The sequence below is a fragment of the Salmo salar genome, chromosome 10 (genome assembly GCF_965601325.2).
Source record: "Salmo salar chromosome 10, fSalSal1, whole genome shotgun sequence".
Classification (NCBI taxonomy): domain Eukaryota; kingdom Metazoa; phylum Chordata; class Actinopteri; order Salmoniformes; family Salmonidae; genus Salmo; species Salmo salar.
Window position 1 is genome coordinate 10590901 of NC_138300.1, and position 13621 is coordinate 10604521.

The following is a 13621-nucleotide window of genomic DNA, read 5'->3' on the forward strand; positions in this document are numbered from 1 at the left end:
ATTTACTCTGTTTTTGAACCAGGTACCTTCTGCAGAAATGCCCAGTACTTCAGTGTGGCCACTAGATTGCAGTAGTCTACAATTAATCTGACTTTCATGTTGACTGTAATCATATAAGGGGAACTGCTGAGTGTAAAGGTTTCTAGTTCTCAGGCTTCATATTCTCTAGTTTGTCATTTGCATAATATATTGGCAGATACAGCAATTAAGGGTAGAATACATATTTAATTGAAAGATAAATATGTACTGTGTGTGTACCACTAATCCTCATCACTATTTGTTACTTTTTCTATATTGGCTAAATCAAGTTGTCAATGAAGTACAGTAGGAGTAGAGTACATTTGGGGGGGGGGGGGGAACAAAGTCCAGCCTATAATCCTGAAGAGAGCGTTCTCATTGGTTGTTTCAAGTATCACTCACGTGCGTTTTTCATGGATCGGGAAGCAGTAGCACTTGTCTTGACACGATTATATAATATGTCGATTCAGTTTGTACTGTTTTGTGTGAAAGAAACGCCTCCCACTGGCTGCTATCACCAAGCTAGTGAACTCTTTTTTTTTCTTTCTTTTTTTCATTTTGAATTTGACTAAATTATTCCATTTTTGGTCTAACGTTATATTGAAGTATTTATTTTACTTGTTTATGGTTACATTTGTCGCGAGCCTATTATTAGCTAGCCAGCCATACAGGCTAGCTGGCCGAGGTCTTGTTTGATAGCCCAGCTAGCGTTAGCTAGTAGCGGGTAGCCAAATCCAGGGCATACAGCAGCTGCTTTTAATCCCTGTTTTTACTTGTTAAAGAAAATGAAGATAACGGTGGAATTCGAGGAATGTCTCAAAGACTCTCCAAGATTCAGGTAGGCTAAGTGACCTCTCCTCATCTTTGTTCCTACACAAGTCATGGTTTTATGACGGTACCTGCTAGGAGCATGTGTTCCGCGTCCAAAACGACCTCCGTAATCGTTTGATGCTACCACCTCAAGGTAAAAATCTGTCGTTCTGCCCCTGAACAAGGAAGCTAGCCCACTGTTCCTAGGCCGTCATTGAAAATAAGAATTTAACTGACTAGCCTAGTTTTTTACACAGTATACAAAACAGACAAGTTTATACACATTCAAACCAAAATGCATAGCTTGTTAAGCCTTCACAGGCATTTTAGGATGAGCTTTGGACAACCATTTTCAAATGTATGCATTCACCATTTTAAAGCTGCAATAAGTAACTTTTTGAGCAAACCCACCAAATGTAGACACATTTATTCTCATTGAAAGCAAGTCTAAGAGACTTCTGTTCTGTTCATTCTGTTCTATGTGCGGTATTTCCCCCAAAAAATATGAGGTCCCAAGATCCGTCTGAAACAATCTTGGTGCAAATACAATAAATTACTAGGTTAATTTTCAATTTGACAACACACATCTATTTTGAATCGTGACAGTACCTGCCTGGTTAACTGAATAATAATAAACACTTCAGACTTTGTTAGTGACAATATTTAATTTTTCAATCCCATACCGCATTCAAATTCATGTTAAAACCTCTACAGGATCCGTGGGTCCCCCGGGGGACGTTTGAGCTAAGGTAGGCTAATGGGATTAGCATGATGTTCTAAGTAACAAGAACATTTCCCAGGACGTAGACATATCTGATATTGGCAGAACGCTTAAATTCTTGTTAATCTAACTGCACTGTCCAATTTACAGTACCTGTTACAGTGAAAGAATACCATGCTATTGTTTGAGGAGAGTGCAAAGTTATTAATAAACCAATTAGGCACATTTGGGCAGTCGTGATAGAACATTTTGAACAGAAATGCAATGGTTCATTGGATCAGTCTAAAACTTTGCACATACACTGCTGCCATGTAGTGGCCAAAATCTAAATTGCGCCTGGGCTGGAATAATACATTATGGCCTTTCTCTTGCATTTCGAAGATGGTACAAAAAAAGCATGTTTTTTTCTTTGTATTGTCTTTTACCAGATCTAATGTGCTATATTCTCCTGCATTAATTTCACATTTCCACAAACTTCAAAAGTGTTTCTTTTCAAATGGTATCAAGAATATGCACATCCGTGCTTCAGGTCTTGATCTACCGGCAGTTAGATTTGGGTGTATCATGTTAGGTGAAAATTCGGAAAAAAAAGGGTTCGATCCTTAAGAAGTTTTAATACGTTTATAATTCCAGTATACTTTTGCAGGAGTTTCACGCTAATCGGCCTCACGATTGACCCTTCGCTAAGCCCCACCCCCCTTGGTTACCATTGCAACCTTGGACAACATTTTCCGGGGAAGCCCAATTCAACCACTAGCGAAATCCCCTCACAATGATCTCAAACGGTGTTTCTAATACACAATGAAATTGAACACAGACTACCCCTTGCTAAAAAGGAAACTCTTTGGTATGTTGTGGTGAACTGTCAATTCCTTTACAGGAACCTGATAAAATTGTTTGTAGTGTATCTTCTGAATGCTGACAGTGAATTCCGAGCCAATCAGCATGCAGTCGAGGCTTTAGCTCTAACCAACTTTGGAACTAACTAGTTCTCTCAATCATATCCTGATGTTAACAGCAGATGGGAGTTGTATTCATAATAATGCTAGCTAACATACATTTTGGTAAAACTTGTTATATTAAGTGGCTAGTTAGCGTTAGCAACGTTTGGTAGTCAATGAGACTGAGGGCTAGCTAACCACCTGAGCTAGCAAACAATATAACAAAAGTATAATTTAGGATTCGTAAAATACTCCCAACAGGCTCTACATTTCAGCAATCACAGAAGCAAGTTAAATTATTTAGCCATTTAAACATTTGTTTTTAGACAAGGAACTCAGTTTTTGTCATAGCCCTCACTGGCTTTCATGTGATTTAAACATGAGCTTATCCGAGATGTCGGACTCGATGACAATTGCTATCCATTGGAGCGCTGCAATTGATTGCCCAAAATTCTGTGGCGGGGCTTAGCGAAGGGTCAATTGGGTTTCCACTAGATGGACAATTTTGCTTTTGTGGCTGTGCTATCGTAAAGATATATGTACAATATTTTAGCTTTTTGAGGAAAGATTTTAGGGTCGGGACATTCTAAGGATTTCGGACAGCATTAACCGAGCGTGTTCACGCAAACATTGAGATCTATTTTTGGTTTTGATTTGGATGGGTGTGGTAACATCAAACAATTGGATTGAATACGTTCTTGGGCATTGCCTTTCCACCAGACCAATCTACCGATTATGGATACCATCCAACGCGGGACACGTGCTGCTATAACCGGTAGAATCATTGGCCGAGTACTAATTTTGCAAGCTTCTATGTAATGCCCTACTGTTAAGATAACTGTACTTAATGTTATTAACATTAAGTGACAGCGAGCTTCGTAGGCTAGCTAAGTAAGTGAAAATGATTGTCCTATTAATTTTCACTGTCAGGGTCAACTCCCAGTTGTACCTGCATTGTCACCTCAGTATCACAAGCCCATATTTTCTTGGACTTGGGTCATGGGATGATATTGCCAACAAGGCAATAAATATCAAGATAAACATTCAGAGAGATGCCTCAACTGGCCACCATAAAGTAGCAAGTTTTAGCTTACATTGCAGCTTGGTTCTAGGTTTTCAACAGTGTTGTCATTGATCTCATTGTCAACTGCCTATATCTTTCAAGAACAATTGATATCTCTCTAATATAGGCTAATTCCCTGTGCTTGCTTCGAAGGAGATGTACAAGTGTGTCTTGCCTGCCATGCAGCCATTAAGGGATTGACACCTGATGTCGTCTCATTTCTAGCCTTTTCCCCAATGCATACTCTCTTGCCCTATTGCCTGAAGTAAACTTTGCTCAAATTAAGTGTTATTTCATCCTATTCAGTCAAGCTTGGGCTTTCCAAGCTTTGAGAAAGGGCCACCCCTCCCCTCTGTCCCCTCCCTCCCTCTGCGCTGAACATTATTCTTACAAAATGAGGAGCAGATGTTAGAAAGTTGTTTGCAGCAAATTTGGAAAGAGGCTTTTTTATTTTTTCCTCAAGGATCAGCTTGTGGGTTGAACTAAAGCCTTCCAATCAGCTGAGCGTGAAACGATGACTGGCACAAACTCTGGTTGGCACTTGTCGTGGTGGTGGCACCTGTGCTTTCGTTTGGCTCCTTCACAAGACTTGTGATTTAAAATCCCTGCCCTATCTTTCTCTTAGGCAAACTAGGCTATATAATATGACTGTGAATCAGCTGTGAATGATGCCTACACTCCCTCACCGACCCACAAATAATAATTACCTACAGTGATTCTCTTTCCACCTTCAGCAGCTTGTTTAAGGAAAGATAATAAATATTCTATGCGATGTTGCTGTGATCCCTTGAATCACAAAGCTTCCGTCATACGCCCACTGACAAAGTTATACCAGGTTTCTGAGGGTTATCGTTTCCATTAGCCCTTAACCTCAGCACCGCTGGGGTTCATTGTGGTTAAGGATTTACCAAAGATCCTTAAACAACATACATTTTTTCCACTTTGACCACCATTGCATCGCTCTCATTTTTCCATCATGTTTGAATTGGCAGAGGACACAAAGAGAGCTGGAGAGTAATGGATGAAAACGGATGCAGACCAGCGAGGAATAACTCTGTCTCTTGACATCTGTTTCCATTTGTGTGTGTGCTTTCAACTCTGTGCCAGTGAATGTGGAGCCCCCAAATGTGGGGCGATTTTTTTTTTCCCAAGTCAGTAGGCTACACCCCACATTCCCTCTCTCTAAGGTCTCTTTTTAGATGTAGCAAAAGTTATCATGTAGCCCTGAAACCAGTTTTCAACGACTGGTCTGGGACTCTGATGCAAATTCTGCTGATTCTGTAGACCTACTGTAATTTGCATTACGCTATGAGATTGCTGAAATATCAACTCTAGCAGCCTATTGCTCACTGAAAGCTTTTCACTACAGTTATACTGGCTCCTCTTCAAATATGCAACCTGAAATTCCCTGAAGAGTAGGCCTATCATAAGTCATCTTTTCTCTGAACTGTGGAATTTGGTTCTTATCTGCTTTACAGATTAGGCTAAACACAACGTAACTTTCTTACAAAGTCATTATTAAAGTTCCACAGTACAGTGGCAATGACAGTTGGGCCTAGACTAGACAATGTGTCAGTTATGAGTGACTTTGAACCACATTTAAGGCTTTAAAGAAATAAAAAGCACAGTAAAAATGGTTGAGAATTTAAATAATTTTTGTGACCGTTTGGTTTTGCACCCATTCATTTCAGCCTATATCAAGCACTTGAGGAGGTTGTCTTTCATTTAGTAATTATGGATTGTCCTTTTATGTTCTCTCTCCTCTTTACCCTGTTAACATGCGGTGTAATTGAAAGTCATTCAAAAACCAAGCTTGGCAGAGTGCCATTTACATGATGTCATAGGCCACTCGATAGTGGTAGCAATTTGTTCTGCCTCATTGATGACCCCACAGCTGGCACCTCATCACTAGCCTTGATAATGCAGAGGACAGCGCCAGATACTTTAACCTTAGTTCAAGAACGTTAATGGTGGGCTAGTCACTGGACTAACTGTAGTTAGCTTTTCAGGTTGTCAACAATAATGTCTTTGGCTCCCTTCAGGTGATCTCATTTGCACACCCAATATAGCCTCAGCCTAATCTATGATTCCCTCGTGACTTTACAGGATACCATTAGCTATGAACATACACAACACATTTTCTAATGAGCAGCTGGGACACTACTGAGTACAGTAGCTTATTCATCTTTCACTAACCTTTTAAAAAAGGTGTCATCAAGGTGGTTTATGTGGATATGACTGACTTTTGGGTGCGCCTCTGGATATAGCCTACAGTTGAGCAGATCTCTTGAGACATTGTTGTCTGTCAGCCTATTACACTATTGCAAGAGGTGGAATCATGGGAATCCTCATCGTTGAGAGTTTTGGGTGGGGTCAGAGGACATGGTAGTCTATTCAAGCTATCTTTGGATGTTTGATCTGCTTAAACTGTTTTTGTATTGGTTTGAAGTATTGTGATTCATTTTTTGTTGCAGAATTTTGTTTTGTTTTCTACCTTCTGTGCATTGAGCGTCTATTATGGTCCATTGTGAAGCAGTAACCTACACATTTTTTTCACTCTTGAACTGGCTCCCTAGTTACTGTAACTGAATCACGCTTGTGGTGTTCCCGTTTAGTCGACTGGTCGATTGTTTGGTCGATCGAGATTTCTTTTGTCGCGCAGTAGCAAAACAATATCATGGTAAACAAGACACTTGTCTGATTTGCGCTGAGTGGACTGATCCATTGTGGAGGCCGTGGGGATGGCACAGTCCATCAGTCTAAGATGTGCTACTGAAATTGTATATGGTTATATTACATAACAAAAATTATATTATTTTGTAACAAATGCGCTTTCTCCATTGTTGGATAGCGGTTGCTGTCCACAGTTCTGAAACGGATCAGTGCGCTGTTGAATTGGCGCCTTTTCCTACACCATGTTGCTATGTCCATAATAGCAACGTTAAGCAGCATATTGGGGTTGAGAACCAATAGGCAGCAGCAGAATGAGATGAGAACTAAATTGTCTAAGAAAAGTGATGAAAGAGGAAACCTGAACTTAATTAGGCCTATAATCAATTAAATGTGCCTGGCTTTATAAATCATCAATATATCTACAGAAATAAGACAGATCCTTCTTCTGTTGCCTGTTTGAGTGTTTGTTTAATAGCCTACTGATTCCGTTAACACCAATCCTCACACAACAACATGTTAAGTAAATAATTTCACCAATTCGGCTGTTTTTAATCTTTTGCTTTGCTGTAATAAAGGCTTTACGCTTTTATTTTCATTAGAACAGCCTCTAGTATTATTGATCATTTATTTAGTGTTTACACTATTCCAAATGGTCTGAAATTATTTATTATAATAACCTATAATTCAATACTTCTATAGTGTATCAATCAATTATTAATTCATTCATGTCATCACACAGCATACGAGTCATTCATGATTTGAAATGCAATCAAATATTTTAGTTTTAAAATGAAATAAAGCGAGCCTTGAATAATTTGCTGAAACAATATATAAACGGTTTCATTTCGGGAATTGCATTCACAAATGAGTGACACTGTTTTTAGTCTTTGTTATTAAAAACATTTTTTAAGCCTTTATTACAAGACTTTCTGGTACACTTATACTTCATTTAAGGTTTACATTGTTCCAAACGGTCAGAAAAATTATATAGTAATCTATACAGCACTTGTTTGCCACTCATAGTATGCACTCAGCTCTTGCTCCTTACCTTTTTCTTAATCTCCAGTATTTTCCACAACTAGTCACATTTATTCCACACATCTGACTTTTCCATTACCTCCTGAGCGACCTATAAATATTCCTCTGTTTCGAGTTTATTTGTCACGTCCTCTGCATCCATTTTGCTGTCACGTGTTTGTGTTTAGAGTTTGTTATAACCAATTTATTGATGTGAATATGATATGCTATAAGCACGGCCTGCCCGCTTATTAGGCAAGATTAGGCGATTGACAAGGGCGGCATTTTCTGAGCTAAATTGACCAAGACGCACCTCCAACACACAAAACCTCACGCAATTCTGCCCCAAAACAATGCCAGTTTCTCTCAACCAGTGGCATATGGGTTTTTTAGGTGAGTACTGATGCCACCCTTTGATAGCAGTACCCACTGTCAAAGGCAGGGATTGCAAAATATTTTGCTTGTCCGTTCCCAGCATGCCTCTCCAGGGTGATGTTGGAGAGACGCATCTCTGCAGCACTCCACCAACATTCGTTCAGTCCAAAAATGATCTAACATAAATCATGTAGCAGATATAAGAGATGGTAGAAAGAGTATGTGCCCTTTTCTGTAGCATACAGCCTGGAGATAAAATGAATGACAATGTAATGACACGGACACTTTTTACATTTTTCTTGGCCTATGCAGGTTTCTCAGATCAAATAGCCTAACTGAAATGGCGCTCAACAAAGCAACATATCCTAAAAACAGGACAGGTCAAAGTAAAATGGACAATCACAACTGTTGTCCAAGAGTTTCATGCCATTGTCAAGATTAGTGGGTTCAAGTTTATCCCTAAAGTTTTTGACAAGCTGTTCATATTGAAAAGAAAATACTTCTGCATTTCCCACTGTGTAAACGCATTGCAAATAGACTTGCGATAACTCCGTCACCAGCAAAGCACCATCACAACACCTCCTCCATGCTTCACGGTGGGAGCCACACATGCGGAGATCATCCGTTCACCTACTCTGCATCTCACAAAGACACCGGTTGGAACCAAAAATCTCACATTTTGACTCATCAGACCGAAGGACCAAAAGTCCATTGCTCGTGTTTCTTGGCCTAAGCAAGACTCTTCTTCTTATTGGTGTCCTTTAGTAGTGGTTTCTTTGCAGCAATTCGACCATGAAGGCCTGATTTCACGCAGTCTCCTCTGAACAGTTGATGTTGAGATGAGTCTGTTACTTGAAGTCCGTGAAGTATTTATTTGGGCAGAAATTTCTGAGGCTGGTAACTCTAATGAACTCATCCTCTGCAGCAGAGGTAACTCTGGGTATTCCGTTCCTGTGGCGGTTTTCCTGAAAGCCAGTTTCATCATAGCGCTTGATGGTTTTTACGACTGCACTTGAAGAAACTTTCAAAGTTCTTGACATTTTCCTGATTGACTGACCTTCATGTTTTAAAGTAATGATGGACTGTCGTTTTTCTTTGCTTATTTGAGCTGTTCTTGCCATAATATGGACTTGGTCTTTTAACAAATAGGGCGATATTCTGTATACCACCCCTACCTTGTCACAACTTATTGGCTCAAACGCATTAAGGAAAGAAATTCCACAAATTTACTTTTAACAAGGCAGACCTGTTAATTGAAATGCTTTCCAGGTGACTACCTCATGAAGCTGGTTGAGAGAATTCCAAGAGTGTGCAAAGCTGTCATCAAGACAAAGGGTGGCTACTTTGAAGAATCTCAAATATATTTTGATTTGTTTAACACTTTTTGCGTCACTACATGATTCCGTATGTGTCATTTCATATTTTTGATATCTTCACTATTATTCTACAATGTAGAAAATAGTAAAAATAAAGAAAAACCCTTGATTGAGTAGGTGTGTCCAAACTTTTGACTGGTTCTGTTATGGTTGTTTTTTAACCCTTGCGGGACCCCCCCCCCCCCATCAGCGCATCCCCACTCTAACAATGACAGGATATACGCCACAGCACATGGGCTCGGCCTAGTTCTGCATTTTTCAATTGAGCGTCATGAAGAAGTTTGAATGTCATCATTTGTCCCTTAAACCCCACTCTCGGCTCATAAGATCCTACAGGATATTGATGTACTTACAAGTTGGCAGGAAGAGCCTGTGCAACACAGCATTTGATTTGGGAGATGTTTTGATGTACTACTCAGATTGGTGCCTCAGATTCACTGTGCTGGGGATTCACTGTGCTGGGCCCCACATAGGAGTCCATTTTGTGTGTGTGTGTGTGTGTGAGTGACTAGGCCTAAACTTTTGAACTACCTCACTCCCACTCTAAGGCTAACACACAACTCCCTCTTGGCAAACAGCCAACAAAACTCAACTTAGGCTCTGGCTACTTTTCTCTGGAAACCCTCAATGAGTCAGTGTTCCTAATGGTTTGTGCACTCGTTGTAGGTCTACCTTCATTGTGGCCATTTGATTCAGTCCGAGCCTTTGTGGTGTGGGCATAGGAAAGTAGGATGGCCGAATGTAAACAGTCTATCCAGTAGGCTATTCATCATGACTATCAAACCGATGTTTATTGGATGCGTACACAGTTTAGCAGATGTTATAGCGGGCGCAGTGAAATGTTACTGGCTCCTAACAATGCAGTAAAATGTCAAACAAGTACACAAATAATCAATACATAAAAAATAAAAAAAATGCCAGAACCAATCCAATTAGCCCAAATAGCACTGTAACAGGTGTCCAATTTCAAGCTATACGTATGTACAGTGCGTTCGGAGTATTCCGACCTCTTGATTTTTTTCCACATTTTGTTGCGTTAGAGCCTTACTCTGAGAATAATTTTTATTTAATCAATTTTAATCTGCACACTACCCCATAATGACAAATCAAAAATAGGTTTTTAGAAATGTAAGCAAATTCATAAACTGATACCTTATTTACATGTATTCAGACCCTTTGCTATGAGACTCGAAATTGAGCTCAGGTGCGTCGTGTTTCCATTGATCATCCTTGAGATGTTTCTACAACTTGATTGGAGTCCACCTGTGGTAAATTCAATTGATTGGACATGACTTGGAAAGACACACACCTGTCTATATAAGGTCTCACAGTTGACAGTGCATGTCAGAACAAAAACCAAGCTATGAGGTCGAAGGAATTGTCCGTAGAGCTCCGAGACAGGATTGTGTCGAGGCACAGATCTGGGGAAGTGTACAAAAACATTTCTGCAGCATTGAAGGTTTCCAAGAACACAGTGGACTCCATCATTCTTAAATGGAAGAAGTTTGGAACCACCAAGACTCTTTGTAGAGTTGGCCGCTCGGCCAAACAGCAATTGGGGGAGAAGGGCCTTGGTCAGGGAGGTGACCAAGAAACCGATGGGCACTCTAACAGAGCTCCAGAGTTCCCCTGTGGAGATGGGAGAACCTTCCAGAAGGACAACCATTTCTGTAGCACTCAACCGATCAGGCCTTTATGGTAGAGGGGCCAGATGGAAGCCACTCCTCAGTAAAAGGCACATGACAGCCCACTTGGAGTTTTGCCAAAAGGCACCTGAAGGCCTCTTTAACCATGAGAAACAAGATTTTCTCGTCTGATGAAACCAAGATTGAACTCTTTGGCCTGAATGCCAAGCGTCAGGTCTGGAAAATCAGGCACCGCTCATCACCTGGCCAATACCATCCCTTCAGTGAAGCATGGTGGTGGCAGCATCATGCTGTGGGGATGTTTTTCAGCGGCAGGGACCGAGAGACTAGTCAGGATCAAGGGAAAGGTGAACAGATCAAAGTACAGAGAGATCCTTGATGAAAACCTGCTCCAGAGCGCTCAGGACCTCAGACTGGGGGGAAGGTTCACCTTCCAACAAGACAACAACCCTAAGCACACAGCCAAGGCAACAAAGCAGTGGCTTCGGGACAAGTCTCTGAATGTCCTTGAGTGGCCCAGCCAGAGCCCGCACTTGAACCCGATCGAACATCTCTGGAGAGATCTGCAAAAAGATGTGCAGCAACTTGACAGAGCATGGACAGCTTGCGGAGAAGGATGGGAGAAACTCTCCAAATACAAGTGTGCCAAGCTTGTAGCGTCACACCCGAGAATACTCGAGGCTTTAATTGCTGCCAAAGGTGCTCAGTAAACGGTCTGAATACTTATTTAAATGTGATATTTCTGTTTTTTATCAATTGCAATCATTTCTAAACCTGTTTTTCCTTTGTCATTATGGGGTATTGTCTGTAGATGAGAAAAAAAAATACATTCTAATCCATTTTAGAATAAGCCTGTAACGTAACAAAATGTTGAAAAAGTGAAGGGGTCTGAATACTTTCAGAACGCACCAGTGGAGGCTGGTGGGAGGATCTATTGAAGGACGGGCTCATTGTAATTGCTGGAATGGAATCAATGGATTGGAGTCAAATGTGGTTTCTATATGTTTGATAATGTTCCATTTATTCCATTCCAGCCCTGTCCTCCTATAGCTCATCCCACCAGCCTCCTATGGAATGCACTGTAAGGCTGATTATGTGCCAGCCAGGGTGACTCCACAGTAGTTTTGTATGAACATGGTGGGAAATGGGAGTTGGTGGTACAGAGTATAATAATGGACTCCCCAACAGATGGGCCCTGTTGATGTCCAGGATCAGTATTTCACACCTAGTCAACTGAATCTAAACTAGAGGAGCCTTACCCAAACATTGCCTTTGACCAGCGCCTTGAGGCTGCTTCGACCTCTAGGCCTACTTCCCTTCTGTAATGCTGAGTTGGCCTTTGTTATTGATGTAGTTTTCCCAGGCCTGCCTGAAATGTGTATTCATGGGCCTGTTTCAGTCTCCCTCATACCACACAAAAGTCTGAATATAGCTTCTCACTCACACCCAAACTGCACTAAACACAGAGAAAGTTTCTCAATTCTTGCCTGTATTCTTGCTTTTTCATTCTGCAATAAAGAGCTATTAGGTTAAACATGTGCTGTTGCTTCTTTTCCAGAATTGTTCTGTCTGGCCTCTTCTGAGAGGGAAATCTTAGAATTCAAATGAAACAACCCTTTATCTATCACTTGCTGACCGCAGCCCCTTTTGACTTGATCGAAACCTTCCATACATGTTTTCCCATGCTAGAAGTGGTGAGAAAGTTACTTTTTGGAACTGAATGACAAAACATTCAGGAGATGGAGGTGCTCGAAGTTGACCCATTTTGCATAACCCACTATACCATTAGACAACCGTTTATCAACAGTTTATCATTTTGAAAACGTACAAGTAGGGTTGTCAAACTTTTATTAAAAGTTGTCCAATTTAAATGTCCAGTGTACTCAACGTGATTTTCCTGTGTTTTATATTCTCAGTGGCCAGTTTATTACACCACCCCGTTCATGAATATGGTTCACCCCTACAGACAGTGAGTGCCTTGTTATTTAAAGCAGTCAGACGAGCATTGAGGCATTCTGTTACTGTTTGATTGAACGTTAGAATGGGCAAAACGAGTGACCTAAGCGACTTTGAGTGTGGTATGATCGTTGGTGCCAGGCGTACCGGTTCCAGTATCTCAAACAGTCTGCCTCCTGGGCTTTACACGCACAACAGTGTCTCGGGTTTACCCAGAATGGTGCGTCAATCAAAAAACATCCAGTCAGCGGCAGTCCTCATACATTACCAGTCAAAAGTTTGGACACACCTATTTTATATTTGAGATTCTTCAAAGTAGCCACCCTTTGCCTTTGACAGCTTTGCACACTCTTGGCATTTCTCTCAACCAGCTTCACCTGGAAAGCTTTTCAGGTGTTTCTGATTTATTTAACAATGGCATGCTGGTGGGTGGTAACATTCAAATAAAACCCAGTCCGGAAAATAAGCATAGACTGAAAAGTATTAGCACGTCATATCATAAGGGAAACGCACAGCATTGGCACAGAAACTATCAGAAGTTACAAATTCGGCTTTCCCATTTCAACCCCAAATATATCATACTTTGACTAAAACAATGACTAATTGACTTAAACCGTTGTGCAACATCATGGGTGAACTATGGGCATCATCTTTCAGCTGAAAATAAATTAATTTCTGCTCTTGTGGGTGTTTTTAAAGGTAAAATATATGTATTTGTTTTTCAATAAATTATGGAATAGATTAAAAACCCTCTTTGTAAACTTTCAAATGGCATAACTCAACTGTTGTTTTTCAGTGACGAAGACATGTATGTCTCGTGGTGTGGTGGGGTACACAAAATGGGTTACATTTTAGCACTATCTCCTGAATGTTTTTGCATTCAGTTTCAGTTTCTGTCCACTTCTAACATGGGCAAACAAGTATGGAAGGTTTTGGTCAAAAAGTTATTGAATTCATGTGGAACGACCCAGAAGAGTCTAAGCTCTTACAAAGAAAAGGTCAGCGAGTGTGCTGGTTTTGCCTGT

At 40.6% G+C, this 13621-nt stretch overlaps 1 protein-coding gene across 3 annotated transcripts in view; it reads left to right on the forward strand.

Moving 5' to 3' along the window:
* Positions 1–453: 453 nt before the first annotated feature.
* Positions 454–13621, forward strand: part of LOC106613490 (arf-GAP with coiled-coil, ANK repeat and PH domain-containing protein 2) — a 118684-nt gene continuing 105516 nt past the window's right edge. Inside the window, exon 1 of one of the 3 annotated variants that reach the window (XM_082956698.1) lies at positions 454–856. In XM_082956698.1, the coding sequence (XP_082812824.1) occupies positions 804–856 (53 nt within the window). In that variant the 5' untranslated portion in view covers positions 454–803. The remainder of the gene's footprint in view (positions 857–13621) is intronic. The other 2 variants (XM_014215778.3, XM_082956699.1) reach the window with 2 other exon arrangements.